General features: G+C 36.1%; 1 protein-coding gene across 1 annotated transcript in view; it reads right to left on the bottom strand.

Annotated features, from left to right (window-relative positions):
• Window positions 1-13770, bottom strand: part of cdk7 (cyclin-dependent kinase 7) — a 31986-nt gene extending 18216 nt beyond the window's left edge. Inside the window, exons 1-6 of the mRNA XM_039758368.1 lie at window positions 13609-13770; window positions 11455-11514; window positions 7031-7064; window positions 5667-5734; window positions 4661-4729; window positions 2988-3098 (exon numbers count right to left, since the gene is read on the bottom strand). Coding sequence (XP_039614302.1) covers window positions 2988-3098; window positions 4661-4729; window positions 5667-5734; window positions 7031-7064; window positions 11455-11514; window positions 13609-13674 — 408 coding nt within the window. The 5' untranslated portion in view covers window positions 13675-13770. The remainder of the gene's footprint in view (window positions 1-2987; window positions 3099-4660; window positions 4730-5666; window positions 5735-7030; window positions 7065-11454; window positions 11515-13608) is intronic.
• Between the last annotated feature and the right edge of the window lie 5239 nt (window positions 13771-19009).

Here is a 19009-nt window from a genome sequence, read left to right as displayed (position 1 = left end):
GGTCCATACTATTAACAGCATAAAGGATTTTCACGATAAACAATAGTGAGAGAGACAGAGAGACACAGTGACCAAGAAACCAACATATACGGATTTGTGGTCAAAGTACAGAAATATTCTGCTAAATGGAATGAGAAAAACAGTATTCATCATAGTGTTTTATTTCAGACTAAAGTGGAGTTTTGAATTAGTGGCTTGCTTGTAGAAAAAAAAAGCGTTGAACAGCCTTGTCATACACAGCTGAGGTCATGTGGACCAGACTGGGATAATGAAAAAGTAACACAGACCTGTTTCAGAAAACTTTTTCATAATAAGGGAATTAAAATTTAATACATCCGCTTCACTTTATATTTGGTGGTATTTGCAGCTCTGGCAAGTTTAGGCAATACTAATGAATGTGATGCATACAAAGCATTTTATTATACAGTTGGATGCAAAAGTTTGGGCAACCTTGTTAATAGTCATTATTTTCCTGTATAAATCGTTGGTTGTTACGATACAAAATGTCAGTTAAATATATCATATAGGAGACACACACAGTGATATTTGAGAAGTGAAATGAAGTTTATTGGATTTACAGAAAGTGTGCAATAATTGTTCAAACAAAATCAGGCAGGTGCATAAATTTGGGCACCGTTGTCATTTTATTGATTCCAAAACGTTTAGAACTAATTACTGGAACTCGAATTGGCTTGGTAAGCTCAGTGACCCCTGACCTACATACACAGGTGAATCCTATAATGAGAAAGAGTATTTAAGGGGGTCAATTGTAAGTTTCCCTCCTCCTTTAATTTTCTCTGAAGAGTAGCAACATGGGGTCACAAAACAACTCTCAAATGACCTGAAGACAAAGATTGTTCACCATCATGGTTTAGGGGAAGGATACAGAAAGCTGTCCCAGAGATTTAAGCTGTCTGTTTCACAGTTAGGAACATATTGAGGAAATGGAAGACCACAGGCTCAGTTCAAGTTAAGGCTCGAAGTGGCAGACCAAGAAAGATTTGATAGACAGAAGCGACGAATGGTGAGAACAGTCAGAGTCAACCCACAGACCAGCACCAAAGACCTACAACATCATCTTGCAGCAGATGGAGTCACTGTGCATCGTTCAACCATTCGGCACACTTTACACAAGGAGATGCTGTATGTGAGAGTGATGCAGAGGAAGCCTTTTCGCCGCCACAGCACAAACAAAGCACATTGAGGTATGCTCAAGCACATTTGGACAAGCCAGCTTCATTTTGGAATAAGGTGCTGTGGACTGATGAAACTAAAATTGAGTTATTTGGGCCTAACAAGGGCGTTATGCATGGAGGAAAAAGAACACAGCATTCCAAGAAAAACACCTGCTACCTACAGTAAAATATGGTGGTGGTTCCATCATGCTGTGGGGCTGTGTGGCCAGTGCAGGGACTGGGAATCTTGTCAAAGTTGAGGGACGCATGGATTCCACTCAGTATCAGCAGATTCTGGAGACCAATGTCCAGGAATCAGTGACAAAGCTGAAGCTGCGCCGGGCTGGATCTTTCAAGAAGACAACGACCCGAAACACTGCTCAAAATCCACTAAGGAATTCATGCAGAGGCACAAGTACGACATTCTGGAATGGCCATCTCAGTCCCCAGACCTGAATATAATTGAAAATCTGTGGTGTGAGTTAAAGAGAGCTGTACATGCTCAGAAGCCATCAAACCTGAATGAACTAGAGATGTTTTGTAAAGAGGAATGGTCCAAAATACCTTCAACCACAATCCAGACTCTCATTGGAACCTACAGGAAGCGTTTAGAGGCTGTAATTTCTGCAAAAGGCGGATCTACTAAATATTGATTTCATTTCTTTTTTGTGGTGCCCAAATTTATGCACCTGCCTGATTTTATTTGAACAATTATTGCACACTTTCTGTAAATCCAATAAACTTCATTTCACTTCTCAAATATCAGTGTGTGTGTCTCCTATATGATATATTTAACTGACATTTTTTATCGTAACAACCAACGATTTATACAGGAAAATAATGATTATTAACAAGGTTGCCCAAACTTTTGCATCCCACTGTAATTCTGGCAAAACATGTACTTTGTTTATTAGTACAATGTATCAATAATATTTTAAAAAGAAAAAAAAAATGCGGATGTAATAATTTCATAATCTGGTAGATACCTCCTGTACAAAAAGTTTGTCTAACTCTGGATCTGGTCATTTCCACTGTGTTCATTATTAAGGTCAGAATTCATCTTCAAAGATCAGTAGCAACTAGAATTGCTACGTGCTGATTGGTCTTCCTGCAAAAACTATGTTTATCCAACAGGATTTTGGCCAGCCCAGTGAAGTCTCTTTGAAATCAATTAAAAAAAAAATAAATAAAAATAACCTTAGGGGCAAGCATCTGACCAAGTCTTTTAAACTGCTACAATGCATCCCCAAAACTAGGCCTTTCCTGTATTGCATCTTCAGAACCTTATGATCCAGTTCATACTCATTTCCTGAAATGTAGCATCCCATGCCACTTTCCATTTATAAGCCTCATTGGCCAAATAGGTTTGCCAAGGGAGACACACACTAATTCATTACAATGACAGAGTACACTCCATGGGAGAATACCATGTTCTCGGATGGTAAATGAGGAAGTCTCCTCTTAAGCTCAAGAGCATAAAGGCATCTTGAAGTTCTCATGCACAGTAGTATAAGATACAAACCCAGGGAAAATGTCCTATCAGGTTCCATTAAGATATGTGCCTTCAAATTCAAGTTAGGAAAAAAATATTGTGTTTGAAATGTTATGATTTTGTGTCAGTATTTAGAATCAAATGTGTATGTGAATTGTACCACATACTCAATGAAGGAAATGAAGGAAAGAATTATTTTTTAAAAAGACATACTAGACAAAATTATATACATATATATATATATACATATATATATACACACACACACTCAGGATATTAAATATGGTACACAGCAAAAAAAGAACACAAAGAGGTCTTACCCTGTGCAAAATCCAGTGTTGATGCATGTATTCAAGACCTTGAAGCGTCATTAACATGTATGCTTTTATATTAGCAGGAGTTAATACGAGGCTTGTGTCTTTGATTATGACCTTAAAATAAAAATAAAATTAGAATTACATTTAAAGCTGCACATTTGGTTAATATCCTTTTGCAGCCCTGATCACAGGCTTAACCTGCCATAATACCTAACTTCTACTCTACGGTACAAAGAAGCTAATAAATGCTCACTAAAACTAACTACCCACATACATATTCATCTCTTTAGTAACTTAGCTGCTTGAGAAAGACAAATCAACCAAGTCTTCATAGTAGATAGATTAATTATACTTACAATAAGCTATGCAATCATCAGTTTTCACAACCTGCTTATTCAGAGCAGGGTTGCGGGACAGCTGGAACTATCCCAGAAATCATTAAGCATAAGGCAGGAAGAACACCTGAATGGGGCACCATTCCATCATAAGGTGAAAACACACACACATACGCACACTTGCACGCATGCACACACGGGGCCAATTGAGCAATGCCAATCCGCCTAACCTATAAATCTTTGGACTGTGGGGGGAAACCAGAGCATCTGGAGGAAATTGACATTGGGAGAACTTGCAAAATTCATATAAGGAGTAACTATGATGTGAAACCTGGTCTCCTTACTGCAAGATAAGCTAGATCACTACAAATTGAGAAACCACTCATACAGTATGTTACCATATTAGCCTGTCATAGTCTGCATATTTTAGAATTATGTTATTAAATCCAGAAGCATTACCAACAGTAAAGAACAGTGGTCATGGTTTCGACCATTTACCCTATATACAAATATTCAAGTCCAATGCATTAAGTTCATGCTTTTTTATATTGTGAAATTATGAAATCTGCAGATTATTTTAGAATATGCAAATTCCACCCAGCATGCTGGATCCATACAGAGAGCTAACTATTATGACACCAATTTTACACAATGAATAAAAATGAGGCCCTAAATACATTATGGTGCAAACAAGCTACACAGTCTTAAACAAAGAGCTATACTCTACATAGTTTCAGTGGATCCATCTGTTTTGGGGAAAAAAAAGCCTACTAACAAGATATAACAGGAAAAACATTCTCAGAAATCTGAGCTCATCTAATTGAAGATGATCGCAAATATACAAGGCTGCTTTTAATTAATTACATATGGCCAATAAACAGAGTGGAGCAATGCAGTGCATAGATTACACGGATGCAGAACTTCAGCAAACTGAAAGCTGAAAACACAAAATGCACATATACAATTTGTTGGGAGGGAACATCCACTATAATTCCTGATTAGAATTCTGCTATTTCAGCCCTAATCAAAACAAAAAATAATAAATAAGTGTTGACTGCAATTATTTTGGGATGTGATTTTACTTTTATGTGCATGGCAATTAACAAATGGAGATGAATTAGTTTATGCAGCAAAGATAAAATGGATGTTTTATGGTAATGTTGCACAAATTCTTTAAGTTGGAGTAAGGCACATGGGGCTGGGCACTTGAAAGAATCATCATCAGGGTTTGGGGGTTCAGACCTAAATAATGACATGTTATGCAGTTTACTTATAAAAATCAAGTAAAATGTTAAAAAAAAAAAAAAAAAAGACTACAAATCGTAATTAAATAAATCTTACCTCTAAATCTGTTTCCATGAAGTCAAAAACAAGACTTATATTAGATTTATGTCCAAAAGCATCAAGGAGCTGTCAAACAGATTGACAAATATGTTCAAAGAGTAGTTTAGACCATACAAAAATTCAGCAAATTTTTTGACTTTTCCCTTGGTCTTTTACATGAATTTAGCCCATAAAATGTGATTATTCTCCTATTTTTACATATAATCAAGCTGTAAAATTTTGAAATTCAATACATTTTTCCTAACTTTTACTGAAGGCAAAGTATGAGCACTTGCGCAATTTACAAATACAACACAGCACTAGAAAGTTAATAAACATGCAACATAAATAAGCACAATGTATGTGAACAGCAACAGAGAGATCCATAAAATTTGTGCAATGAACTCACTAAAAAATTAAGTTTAAAAGAATGATAATAACTAAAAAAAGGGACTTTCAGGTTAAATTAAAGAAAACATAGTTTAATGTCAATGTGTCCAACTAGAAAACCACAAAGCTGTAGCTGCATTCCCTGGCACTGACTTACTACATGATTCTGAGTCAAAATGTACACTAACCATGCTATGCATTCATGATTTGAAAGATGATTTGGATTACTCTGTTATCACGATGATCCACGTATATGGCCAAACTGAACTAAAGAGCTTTTCGATTAGGGGGTGTGGTTGAATAAAATTTTCAAGATGGAAGATAGAGAGAGATAGGAAAGCTTAGACTGGGAGAGTGAAGTGTTCCTTTATGGTCCAAATGGCACATGGGAGCAGACAATTCCTCTCTCTCTCTCTCTCTCTCTCTGAACAATCCTACCCAGGCCATAAAATCTAACGTGCCCAAGGTTCCAGTTATGCCACCTGGGCAGATCACCTATCAACAATGTGTGTAAACACCTATTATCAAAAAATAAATGCTTGTGCTATTGACAGCGATTCTTCAATTATTCAAGGTCAAAAGATAAAAAGCTTTAACAAAAGTACTCAACAATGTATACCTTTCATATACTTACACCAATGATATTTGGATGACTTAATTCTTGAAGAAGTTTGATTTCTCGAAGGGCTGTCCTATTAATACCTGCCAAAATATTAGCATGTTCTCTCTTATACATAGTATTAAGGTTTATCGATAGAGATACACAACTATTTTTAATTTTCATATTCAAGGAAAATTTTACTTCATTATATAAAAAAAAATGCAAAATGAAATACTGATGAACACTGACAGAAAAATATTTTTTTTAATTTTCAGTATAAATCTGCTGTCACTCATTTATATAACCTCACATTAGTCCACATTTTAAATGTTACTCATCATTTTAAAATAGATCATTTTTACATGGATAAAACCATGTCATATTTGAAAATGTTTAATCATTTTATTATGTTTAGCAACTTAAAAATAACTAATTAAATAATTAGGAAACATCTCTAAATGAGAAACTAAAAACATTAAAACTACATTAATATATCGGCATCTCACTTATAAAAAAAAAAAACGTTTTATTTCACATTCATCAACTAGCATCAGGAACAAAGGATTGTTTTTGTATAAAACATTTTGCATTGAAATTAAACTTACAGACCCAGCTATGTTCCCCAGCTGTTATATTTAATCAACATGCTTGCAAAATGCAACTTCTATTGAAGATGCACTTGTTTAATAAGAAGTAAAAGGACTGAATGACATGTACAATACTTTGTGTATAGTAATTAATTATGATTTGGCACAGCAGTTTAGCTCTTTAATCAAACCTTTAAACTAAAAGATGCTCACAAACAACTTAAAACTAAAGAAATGCTTTGTAAAGTCTGCAGAGCTATGATTTAAAGGTAGTAATTAGAGGAGGTCCTTTTAGTTTATTTTGAAGCTTAGGATAAGTTAATGTAATAGAAATCAAATTGCTGAAATTCTCCAAAGCACTGAAAATTAAAACAAAAGGCTACATTTTTGCTTTAACCTTTTTTCACTTCAGAAATTTATTTGCTTAATTACTCAAAAGTTCCTTCCTATTTGTGAATGTTGACAATCAGCCAAACAATGAATTTTTAAAAATCCTTTCAATTTTTGCTGAAACAGTATAAATGAGGTAACTGAAAAGGCACAAGTTCACATGGGAAATTTCACATTTGTAAGGACAGATTTTCTTAAAAATTTTAAATTAACTTGCTATTCTTTCTGATGTTGCAGCACAAGTAGCAGGACATGGTAACACCCTGGGTGAGATGTCAGTCCATAAGAGGATGCAAAAATAGTATCATACACAGATTTGAACAGAAGGTATACAGGGTGTTGGACAGTATGAAAAAAAGAGCCATATTGGAAAAAAAATCCTTGTGATGAAACTTTTATTAAACAATTATCAAAGCTTACCATCTTTAGCTTCTAATCTATGGCCAAGCTTAATCTGAAGGATAGAAAAAAAAAAAGCCAAAAAATAAATAAAAGAACTTACAAGGCAATATTTTCAAGCCGAATCACAATGTAAATTTGCATTAGTAGAATATTATTTTAATAGATAACAAAAACAGCACACCTCTAAACCAGGAGTTCTTAAAAAAGGTCTTAAGAAAACCTTTGCCAGGTGTTTTGCCACCTTTGCCACCGTTTTTCGACTAACTCTTTTATTAAGACTCCCAATATTTACCTTTGGCATCAACAAGATTGTACGATTTATAGGAATTCATCAAATGTCAGAGAGATTATTTACTGATTAGTTCTCTTTGTGTGAAACAGAGGGTCACAAAATTGCAAACAAGTTTTTATGAATTATTTTAGAACTACTGGTCTATAATTTCTTTAAATCTCTCATTTAAATTTATATTTTACAGCAAGCATTCAAGTAACTAAGATACAATTAGATCAAACAATTATATTTCTTAAAGCAAGTAAGTCAAGAGTAATTGAGCACAACATACTCAATTTATATTTATTTTTGTATAGCACTCTTTACTGAGCATAGACACAGAGTATGTACCAAGTTTACAGGTAATAAACACATTATAAACTTTACAAATTACATAATGCACTCATACAATTACAGATTTACACACAGTATATAAAATACTCCCAAAATGATTAATATACAAGGATAACAACAATGCAAGTCTGTTAATATCATTGTTACAATACGGCCAATTGTCAACAGAGGACAGAAAAAACAAAAATGTAGACAGCAAAATCTCTGGAAAAAATGAACTGCTCACGGTTGCACATTCAATGATGACCAAGTCAGACACAGTCACAGTTCTGACAACCTAATCCTACTGCACCAAACCACCACCCTCCGACTTCCTCCTTGGCATTATACAGTATTATAGGAGCAATAAAATACACATAATTCACAAATCAAACCAGAATAAGGATTATATAAGTGACATTTAATAGTAATGAGGTATTTCCTGTTGACCAAATTAAAACACTAACAAAAAGCATTGCAAAATTACCGTAGATACTCATGTATAAGTCGAAAAATGTATGCCTTAAAATTCATTCAAAAACACAAAGTCGACTAATTTCTAACAACACTAATTTCATTAAATAATTCTTTAAACTGTGAAATACCGCACTTGAATTTGAGCATTAGCTTTTGCAGGTTTTGGATAACAAACATACCATTAGCTGCCAGGATGGCGGTAACCAGAAACATACAGTATTTCGGACCATAAGGTGCACCAGATTTTAAAGAGCAATATCAATGAATGGGTCTACTTTCATACATAAGGCGCATCGGATTATAAAGCGCATTCAGCGAAACAAAACAGATAAGTCAAACTTTATTCAACTCATTCACAATAACTCTCAACATTGCTCAGTTGTAACATAAAATACAAAACAATACACTCACTTTTTCAGTTCAAACCTCTTCCACAAATTATGAAATTCTTCATCCTCAGTGTCTGTGGTAAACAGTTGGGCGATTTCAGCGTCAAGCATGCCCGGATCTCTCTCGTCATTATCCGAGTCAGTCTCATTGCTGTTACTTGGCTGTTTAGTGATGAAAGCTCAAAGATACTTGAGACTGATACCTTAGCCCAGGCATCCACAATCCATTGGCAGATAGTGGCGTAACTTGCCTGGCATTGCCTTACTGTCTTGGTGAATGTGTGTTCGCCTACCATCATCCAATGCTCCTACACATCTCGCAATTTAACTTTAAACAACCTGTTGACACCGATATCTAACAGTTGGAGTTCTTTGGTTAATCCACCCGGAATGATGGCAAGCTCCAAATTAGTTTGCTTCACTTGGATTTTGACAGTATCGGTGAGATGGGCGCGCATAGAGTCGCAGATCAATAGAGACAGATTTGTGGAAAAAGCCATCTGGTCTCCTGATGTAAACTTCCTGACTACGGTAGCCGTAATTCTCCAACAATCTATCAAGCGGTGCAGCTTCGTAGCTTACCAAAGTCATTCTAAAACATTTTGACAGATTTTTGAGCACCGTGTACCACATAAAATCAGTTCGAGGTCAGTAAGCACAACCAGAATTAATACATAAGGCGCACCGGATTACAAGGCGAACTGTCTATTTTTGATAAAATTAAAGGATTTTAAGTGCACTTTATTGTCCGAAAAATAATCAAAAACATCCTCCCACAGTCCAAAGACATGCAGGTTAGGTGGATTGGCGATTCTAAATTGGCCCTAGTGTGTGCTTGGTGTGTGGGTGTGTCCTGTGGTGGATTGGCGCCCTGCCCGGGATTGGTTCCTGCCTTGTGATTCCCAAAGAACATAAAATTCCCTGCAGGCATTACTGTTCGTGTACACCCCAAAGGCTGGATGGATGAGGCTGGAATGAAATTGTGGCTTCAAGATGTGTGGGCTAGGCGATCAGGAGCAGGGCAAAGTAAATGCCCGTCACTTTTGGTGTGGGACATGTTCCGTGCTCATACATCAGAGGATGTGAAGAATGAAGCCAGGAAAATGGCTACTACATTAGCCGTTATTCCCGGCGGATTGACATCGATGCTCCAGCCATTAGATGTTTGTTTGAACAAGCCATTCAAGGACAGAGAATGCAGCATGTGGATGTGCTCTGGAGAAGTAAAATTAACAAAAGGAGGGAATTTGAAGAAACCAGACATTGATTTAGTAGCTAAATGGGTAAAGGAAGCTTGGGACTCAGTTCCACCAGAAATGATCAAAAAGTCATTCTTGAAATGCGGCATCAGTAATGCTATGGATGGATCAGAAGATGATGCCATCTATGAAGACAAAGAATCAGCAGCAGATGATTCAACAATCGGCGACAGCAAAGAGGATGATGTTTATGCTGATGACGTCACGGAAGAAAATCTTCACGTTTTATTCGGACATTCTGATGAGGAAAAGTCAGACTTTGAAGGATTTGAAGAAGACACTTAGGGCCACTTTATTATATGCGAGGGATTTGAATACGAATTTAATTGAAATATTCTAACTAAGTAAATGAATAAAAATGTTTTTGGAGTTTTAATTTTGGCTTACTAAAATTCTTAAAAGATTAAAATGTTAAAAGTCTGGGCCCAGGTACATTGGGTATAATTATGAAATTCAAAGAATTTGATAGGCTGTCAAGCTTTACCCTCGACTTATACGCGGGTCATAACAAATTTCATAATTTTCGGCTTAAACAATACACTTGACTTATCTGCGAGGTCGACTAATAGGTGAGTATGTATGGAAACTATTTTCTATGGCATACAAAGTCTGCCTCATATAAAGTCTATAAACAGTGCATTAAGCTCTACCTTAAAATTAGCTAGCATATTATGTGGTTTACCAATTATAAACTTTAAAGAAATGACTTAAAAGTATAACAAAAATAAAGTAGGAATGCGGTTTAGATCATCAATGCACATCAATTTTAATTACAACACAATGGAGAAAACACAAGGCATCACATAAATTCCTACTTTGTTCCCAGGGCTAACGTGAAAGGCACCAGCCTCTGTCACTCCAAAATAGATTAAGGGGGTTTGAGAATGTTATGTAGCATCATTGAAATTAATTGTTTTAATGAACTATACCTGGCAATAGGTGTCATTGTGACCTTTGACAGGAACAGTCTATGCAATTACCTCCTTCCAAGACCCCTTTTTTTTTTTTTTTAAGTTGTATTCTTAATTATTGGCAACATTTCTGCTTGTTGTCCAATAGTCAGAGAATTGAAAAAGCACCAATTTATATGGTAGCCATCATGCCCATTTTGTGTCAAGGCAGTCTGCCAAAACACTATGTGGATGAAACCACAAATGTGCTGCTCTCCAAAAGAGGAGCTATAATAATTCACACCTTGTTAAAAAAAACAAAAAAAAAAACACACTAAAACTAATACAATAGTAAGAGTTAAAGCACAAAGATCAGCTGGAATATGTTTTATGCAGTTGTCGGGACAGACAAGTTAAAAAGAATTGGTGTTTAAAGGTACACATTACATGAACATGAGAAATAAGTTTACATGATTTTGTCATGTAAGGAGAAATGCCATGATGTTTAAGTAAACAAGCGCTCTAATACTGAGGTAGTATTTTTGAGGGAAGATAAAGGAGCGGTGTATCAAAGTGGTGGTGAGAAATTTAGAGAAGGAAATTGCTATTCTGGTTAAGCTGGCAATAGTTATAAAGGGTGCAAAGCATAGTAAAAACATTGAATTTTCGACTAGGAAAAAAAGTCTATCATAAAGAGGAGGTAATTACAGCTTCAGAGGATCTATCCCCATGAAAAGCTACTGCTACCTTTAAGATTTATTAGATAAAAATACTAAAAACAAATGACATCACCCTAAAACAAAAGAGGAAAAAAATAACTCACCTTCTTAATAGCAACGATAGTATTTGTATGTTTGTCCTTTGCTTTATAAACTGTAGCAAACTAAGGAAGAGATATACATACATTAGCATACATACATGCATGCAGATAGATTTGTTTCCTAACACAACATTCCATGAACTGTTTTATTGTTAACTTTAGTATACATAGTAATAAGCTCATCGGAGCAGATAAAAAGCAGGAATGGTTGACACAGAACACCCTTGAGATGATGGAGCAAAGAAAGAAATATAAAAATTCTGCTTTAGCAGAGCATCTGGAAATAATATATATTAAGATGTACACACATACATTCAAAAGGAATGTAGAACAGCCAAAGAAAAAAACTTTGAAAAGGAATGTAAAGAAAGAATTGGTGAGAATGCACAGATTGTTACTATATAATCAAACACCTAAGAATAGTACTATATCAACTCGCATTAATTGTAAGCATGGGGATGTAATCACAGATGGCACAGAAAATTTGAAAGGATGAACAGAGTATACTTAGACTTTATAAAATGACTCTAGGGTAGAAGGATCAGGCTGGGAAGAAATATTAGTAATATTTCTATACACACAAAAGAAATTAGACAGATGATTGCAGATCTGCCCTGCAAAAAACAGAAGGAACTGACCAAATACTGGAATTATTCCTAAAGCAATTAGATGACAGAGGGATAGAATTAGTAACAAAACTAATAAATTGAATATGTAATACAGGGATAATTCCAGAAGACTTTCTAAAATGTATATTTAGTCCAATTCCAAAAACAGGCAAAGCAAAAAACTATGATGACTTGCAAATGATTGGCTTAACGTCACAAACGTCTAACATACTGCTTAACCTGATAAATAGAGTTGAAGAAACAATAGAACAAAATCTATCAGAGAATTAAGTTGGTTTCAGGATAGGAAAAGGAACGACAGATGCAACTTTCCAAATAATCATGCTCAGTGAAATAGCTTTTGGAAGATAGAAGGCCTTATATTTATGCTATATTGATAACAGAAAAGCATTCAATTAAACAAAACATAATAAATTACTAGGTAATGCAATATATACCAGATATAAGAAAATCAATCAAAGCCACTTATTGAATAAGAAATCTTGTACTAGAACTGCAAAAGGAAACACAAGATACTTTGTAAGAAAAAATGAGTAAGACAAAGATATTCTTTATCACATATATTGTTCAGTTTATAAAGGGAATATTTAATAACAGCTGCATTGGAGGTGAATAAAGGAATAAACATCAGGGAGGAATACAGCACTAAACAATATAATACATGTAGATGACACAGTACTGATTGCTGAGAACAAATTAGACCTACAGAAGCAAAATGTCAATGTAATTGAAGAAGGTAATGAAAATGGATTTCCACAGATAAGATTGAAAAACAAATGAACAAAAGAGGTATTACTCAGAACGAGAAAAAATACAATTAGATTTAAAACAATGAAAGATGAAGTATGCTGGACATGTGATGAGGGAATCAGCTGGTAGTCTGGCCTTGAACACCTTTGAGTTAAGCAAGGGCAGTAAAAACAGCAAAGGAAGACCAACAAGAACCTGGCTAGAAAGAATCACAGAAAGACCACGAGTAGAAAAAGAAGAGAAATAAGAAGGCTAGCTGACTAGATGAAAACGAGGAAGTTGGAGAACCGTGATGGACAACACTCTGATTGATGACGATTATGAATATGATGGTGATGACGAGCAGCCTTACAGCCTGAAATGGAACTTTCATTTTATTGCCTAAAGCCTTACTATTTCCCTTTGACAACCACATAAAGTGTAACTGTAATTATACTGTTACAGTAAATGCATTTTCTAAAAAAAAAAAATAATAATAATAGTTTCAGAATATAATTTAATTCATGCAAGGTTAGGTATAAAAGTTATTTCTGCTAATGGCAACTTACAACTTTTATTAAACTAACGTTTATATATGTGCATGCCTAAATGGGTGCGAGTATATTTACAGTAATATATATATATATATATATATATATATATATATATACATACATACATACTATACCACAGCACAAGCAATACTATAAATTAGCGTGTTCAACAATCTCAATACAATCATCGCGTGTTCACTGAGGAAAAAGATAAAAAGTCTTTGTGCATTACTCGTTTTACTTACCTGACCCTCCCCAAGAAAATCAAGTTTTTCGTATCTTTTAGATCGTGCTTTTACATCCACCGCCATTACTATACTCGTAGAAATAAGGTTTAAAAACTGTCACTAAAAGAAGACTTCCTGTGTAATAGTTAAAGGCCAGTAACCGGTTCCGGGTTGCAACGTGTAGGGTGGATTGAAATAAACGTCACCGGGTTAGTTCTCGTCTGTGATTAGTTCTCTTTCGACGCCCTTCGTAAATGATTGGCTTAAAGGAAATGATTGACATCTAAAGGCGGTTTGTAGCCTTGGAAACACTGTCCTCTGCCGACTGTTCATGGTTTAAAGGGTTTGTTAAAGTTACAGTTAATTTAGCTGTTGTAATGAGTATCTCCTCTTTCCATAAATTTATACTCAGAAGTATCAATTGAAACTTGATAAGTAAGTATAGGGATGTATTTTCTGCCTTTACTGTATATGTTCAGCCGTTCTCCAAATGTTTATATCGTCAGCACTTAAAAACAGCTTAACAACTTAAAATTACAACTCGAGCTCTGTAGTCGCTGACTACAAACCTACTATATGCAGTTTGGGAAAATTATTATTTAATTTAATTGTATCGTTATATTTGAACTTTCCACAAGCGAGTTCAGAGCTTTCGCCTGACACAGGTTTTGATCAAGTAAAAACAGAACAATGCATTCATTCCTTGTATTTATTTTATTTATTATTATTTTTTTACATAATTAAGGAGTGGTATAGCAAGACGGCTTAGAACTGCTGGACCATAAGGCAAGATCTGTTTTTGATTTTCATTATATACCAGGCATTTGCCTGTGTTCACTTATTTATTCTATTGTTTGTCTTAGTTTTTTCCAAGGTAACTCAGTTTTAGCTCACGTTATAGTCCTCAGATTTATGTGGTGTGATTGCGTCCAGCGATGCTGTTTACTGGCCCGTTGCTGGCTTTAAACAGCAACCTAGTTTTACAGTGCCTGATAATGTAGGAGATTGACAAGTTTGTTTTTTTTTATGGTTAATTTATAATGACAGCAATTAAACATATTTAATTGTGATCATATATTCACTAAGCAAATCATTAGGGTCACCTGTGCACCCAGTTATCCATGAAATTGTCTATTCAGCAGCAAAATACATGAAATCATGCAGATACAGGTCAGGAGCTTCAATTAGTGTTCACATCCAACACCAGAATGGGAAAAAGTGTGACCTCAGTGATTTCATCTGGTCCATGATTGTTGGTGCCAGATGAGCAGGTTTGAGCATTTCTGTAATTGCTGATCTCCTGGATTTTCATACGCAACAGTCTCTACTCAGAATGGTGCAAAAAACAATGCAGTACTGCTGACAGAAATGCCTTACTAATGAGAGGGATCAGAGAAAAATGGCCAGACTCGTTCAAGCTGACAGAAAGGCTACAATAACTCAGAAAACCATTCTGTACAGCTGTGGTGAGCAGAAAAGTTCTTCAGAATGCACAACATGTTGACTCTTGAGACGGATTGGCCTCAACAGCAGAAGAGCAGGTCAGGTTCAACTTCAAGAATAGGAAGCTGGGGCTGCAGTAGGCACAGGCTCAGCAACACTGGGCATTTGAAGACTGGAAAAAAATGGCCTGGTCTGATGAATCTCAATTTCTGCTGAGGCAAACTGATTTCAGAGTCAGAATTTAGTGCCAGCAGCATGAATCCATACACCCAATATGCCTTGTGTCATGTCATATGTGTGATGGTTATAGTGGTGGTGGTGTAATGGAATGGGGAATTGTTTCTTGGCACACTTTGGGCCTATTAATACCAATCAATCATTGTTTAAATACCACAGCCTATATGAGTATTGTTGCTGACCCTTTCCTTTCATGGCCACAGATTACCCATCTTCTAATGGCTAATTTCAGCATGATAACGCACCATGTCACAAAGTAAAAATCATCTCAAACTGATTTCAGTAACATGAAAATGACTTCAGAGTTCCTCAGTTGTCTCCCCAGTCTCCAGACTAGAATCCAATAGAACACCTTTGGGATGTGGTAGCATGAGAGAGTCACAGCATGAATGTGCAGTTGACAAATCTGCAGAAATTGTGTGATGTAATCATGTCAGCATGGACCAGAATATCAATGGAATGTTTCCAATATGTTATGGAATCCATGCCATGAAGAATTCTGACTGTTTGAAGAGCAAAAGGAGACCCTACTCAATCTTAATATACTTTTCCTAATAATTTGCTCATTGAGTGCATATTATATAGCCTATTTACATTTTAAATACCCCCCAACTATTTTTTTTAACTAATTCTTTCACATAAAGCTCATCAAGTCACCTGCCCTAATAGCGTTTTCCTTTAGTTTAGTTGCATGAAAAAGTATTTGTCTTTTCCGCAGGGGATTCCATCATTCAATTTCAGTGGTTCTTTTAGTTAGTTATTAGTTGCTCAAAGCAACAAATGTATATTGCAGAATACATTCAGCCATATTCATTACAAGCAAACAAAAAAAATGTAAGTGACTCAGTACTGTGAGTAATATTTCTGAGAAATTTCTGCTCTGACTTTTGAAGTGATGATCAGGCAAGGTCTAGGATCAGCATAGGCTTACTTGTGACAGATTGCTTATCATAGCTTGGCTGACCACAGAGGCCAAAAGCAGCCAGAAAATAATTGTGTTATTCTTAAAGATCTGGGAAAAGTTAGACATCAGTTTTTTATACCAGTTACCAAAGCAGTATAATTAGTAAGGTAGTACAGGAGAACCAGACTCATATTGCAACTTGCAGAATTCACAGGATAACTGAAGCACATTTAGAGTCCCTGCAGTAGATCGACTCAGCAGGTAGTAACAAAAACTAAGCTCTTAAAGTAAATCTTATTTGACCCAAACAGTTTCCATTAATGCCAGAGAACCCAAGGAAACATTTGTGTTCACTAATTTCAAATCATTATGTGCATCTGTCCTCCCTAGTGTCTGCAAGGAGTCCCTTATAAGTTAATGTTCTGGTCTAGGTCCACTTCCACCATAATTAAAAGAAAGGCAAAACGATGTGATTGCAACCATTGCACGTAAGTAATCCATAACATTTTCTAAACCCGCTTAATCCAGAGCAGGGTCATTATTAATAACTAAGGGGGTGATTGCTCACTTCGCTCACCAACCCCCCCAGGCTGCGCTAAACACCAGCCACTTCGCATCTCTGCCACTCGCGTATGTGGATTTCACTTTCACCAAACAACAAATCTTTTAATTCTCATGGATGCACTGCTTCATTGAGAAGAAACAGTACTTTTCCCTGAAGGAAACACAAATTAGACGATCTACAAGTCTCTGACTTAAAGTTTAAATCCAAACAATATATTCAATCTCTTTTCACTGTTCCGTTATTTCACTGAGTAATAATTTCCATTTGTTTGTGGTAATGCGATCTTTACCATCATTTTTTGAGACTTTCAAATTTAAGTACTTTCATTATCTCTAACATGCTCTGCATGTGTATTGCGCAAACGTTTTTGAACCTCTTTACTACTTTCTACTTTATCATCTACTCATTTTCTTTTATTTCTGGCCCCAGGTGTGATTAAATCTCTTGGCACAAAGTCTCGTCTTGCGGGACATGAAAGTTTCTCTCTGAAAAAGTCACGTCTCGTCCCAGAATTAAAAAAATTATAATAGAGAAAAATATGTACAAAATAAAAACAAACTATACTTGGAATACAAGCTGTTAGGAATCGTCATCTTATTTTTTCTTCTACCATCTCTCAGTCTACCAGTAGCATAAATAAATATGTTGTGCAAACCAAACATACTTTTGGTCAAAATGATGGCACAGTGGCTAACGCTTTTCCCTCACAGCTCCAGGAAGTGAAGTTCAAATGTGTGTAGACTTTGTAAATTCTCACCAAGACTGCTTGGCTTCCCTTCCCTTCACCTGTTAAGTGCTGGTTCTTGCAGTCCTCTTACAACACATTGTTAGGATCCTGAATTGGGATCAAGTGGGTTAGAAAATAGATGGATGGAAAATTTCAGCATTTTATGTTGTCTCTTTATATAATTAGTTTTTGGACACTATTTTAACAGGAGAGCGTCACCAAACAAATGTTGGGACAATTTGAAGAATGAAACATAGTAGAGAGACTGACAAAAGGAAAATACAAAATTCTTAAACACACAATGGAAATAATGTGACTCTGTTGGACCTTAGCACAGACTTTTCTGCTATGAAAAGGCGTATATTAGCTCTTAATTTTTTTAAGTTAAATATTATGTGTCAAATAAACACAGTATACAATATTTTGCTGTGACATTATTTCATTTGATATATATTTCATATCTGATATTAAGCATAGCCTTTAAAGTCTGATGGATCTGTATGCATGCCATACTAATTTCCATGTCGGGTGGCTTTGCCAACTTGTCAATTCTCAGTATTCCCCCTCTGTTTTGCCTACCATCAATCTGTCTCTCTCTGTACCTCTGGTTCTATCCTTTCCCATCAACTCCTGTCCCTCATTCTAAACTCAGTTACATTTTGGGAACTGGTAGACTTCAAGCTCCATCCTAAGATTACTGTACGTCCAGGACAAGCTCTAAAGTCATTTCCATGACATTCCATTACATTTCTGTAGTCTATAGTACCACTTGGTTACAGTGACATCTAGTGGTACATGAAGAAACTACACCTCTGAGCCCTGAGTAGCATTTACAAGGTGAAAGCAGCTTTATAAGAAACATGTGGTAATGCCTAGTCTTTGTTTTGGTCCATAGGAAATGTTGTGATTATCTGCTGCTCCTCCAAAGTTTCACTCTTTTAGGCAATTTTAACTAAAACTTAATGGTGTTTGGGATGCCTGAACTCTAATGCCCTGACTGATTGCTGACTGTAACCTCCTCAAGCACCACTCTCACTCTTTCTCTGCAGTAGTCAAAGTATTTCCTTGACGAAGACACACTGCAGTGAGTGGGCCTTGCTGCCCCCTAATGGAGGAACTCAATGTCTGATTTTTGTATTTCTAGTTGTAGCCAGGTGCAGCACGGTGGCAGAGCGGTAGCGCTGCTGCTAAGTCATCCCTGCATGGAGTTTGCATGTTCTCCTCATGTCTGCGTGGGTTTCCTCCGGGTGCTCCGGTTTCCTCCCACAGTCCAAAGACATGCAGGTTAAGTGCATTGGCGATCCTTTGTTTGGTGTGTGGGTGTGTGTGCCCTGCGGTTTGCTGGCGCCCTGCCTGGGTTTCTTCCTGTCTTGTGCCCTGTGCCGCTGGGATTGGCTCCAGCAGACCCCCGTGACCCTGTGTTGGGATGTAGCGGGTTGGAAAATGACTGTCTGACTGACTGTTGTAGTCAGGGTGTCAATTCAAATTAACTCAGCTACAGGGGTCAATGGACTACCACTCCTGTCTAGTGGCTGGTCCTTCC

Source organism: Polypterus senegalus, chromosome 7, assembly GCF_016835505.1.
Source record: "Polypterus senegalus isolate Bchr_013 chromosome 7, ASM1683550v1, whole genome shotgun sequence".
NCBI lineage: Eukaryota > Metazoa > Chordata > Cladistia > Polypteriformes > Polypteridae > Polypterus > Polypterus senegalus.
The sequence above is the reverse complement of the archived record's forward strand: the minus strand, read 5'-3'. Positions and strand labels throughout refer to the sequence as shown.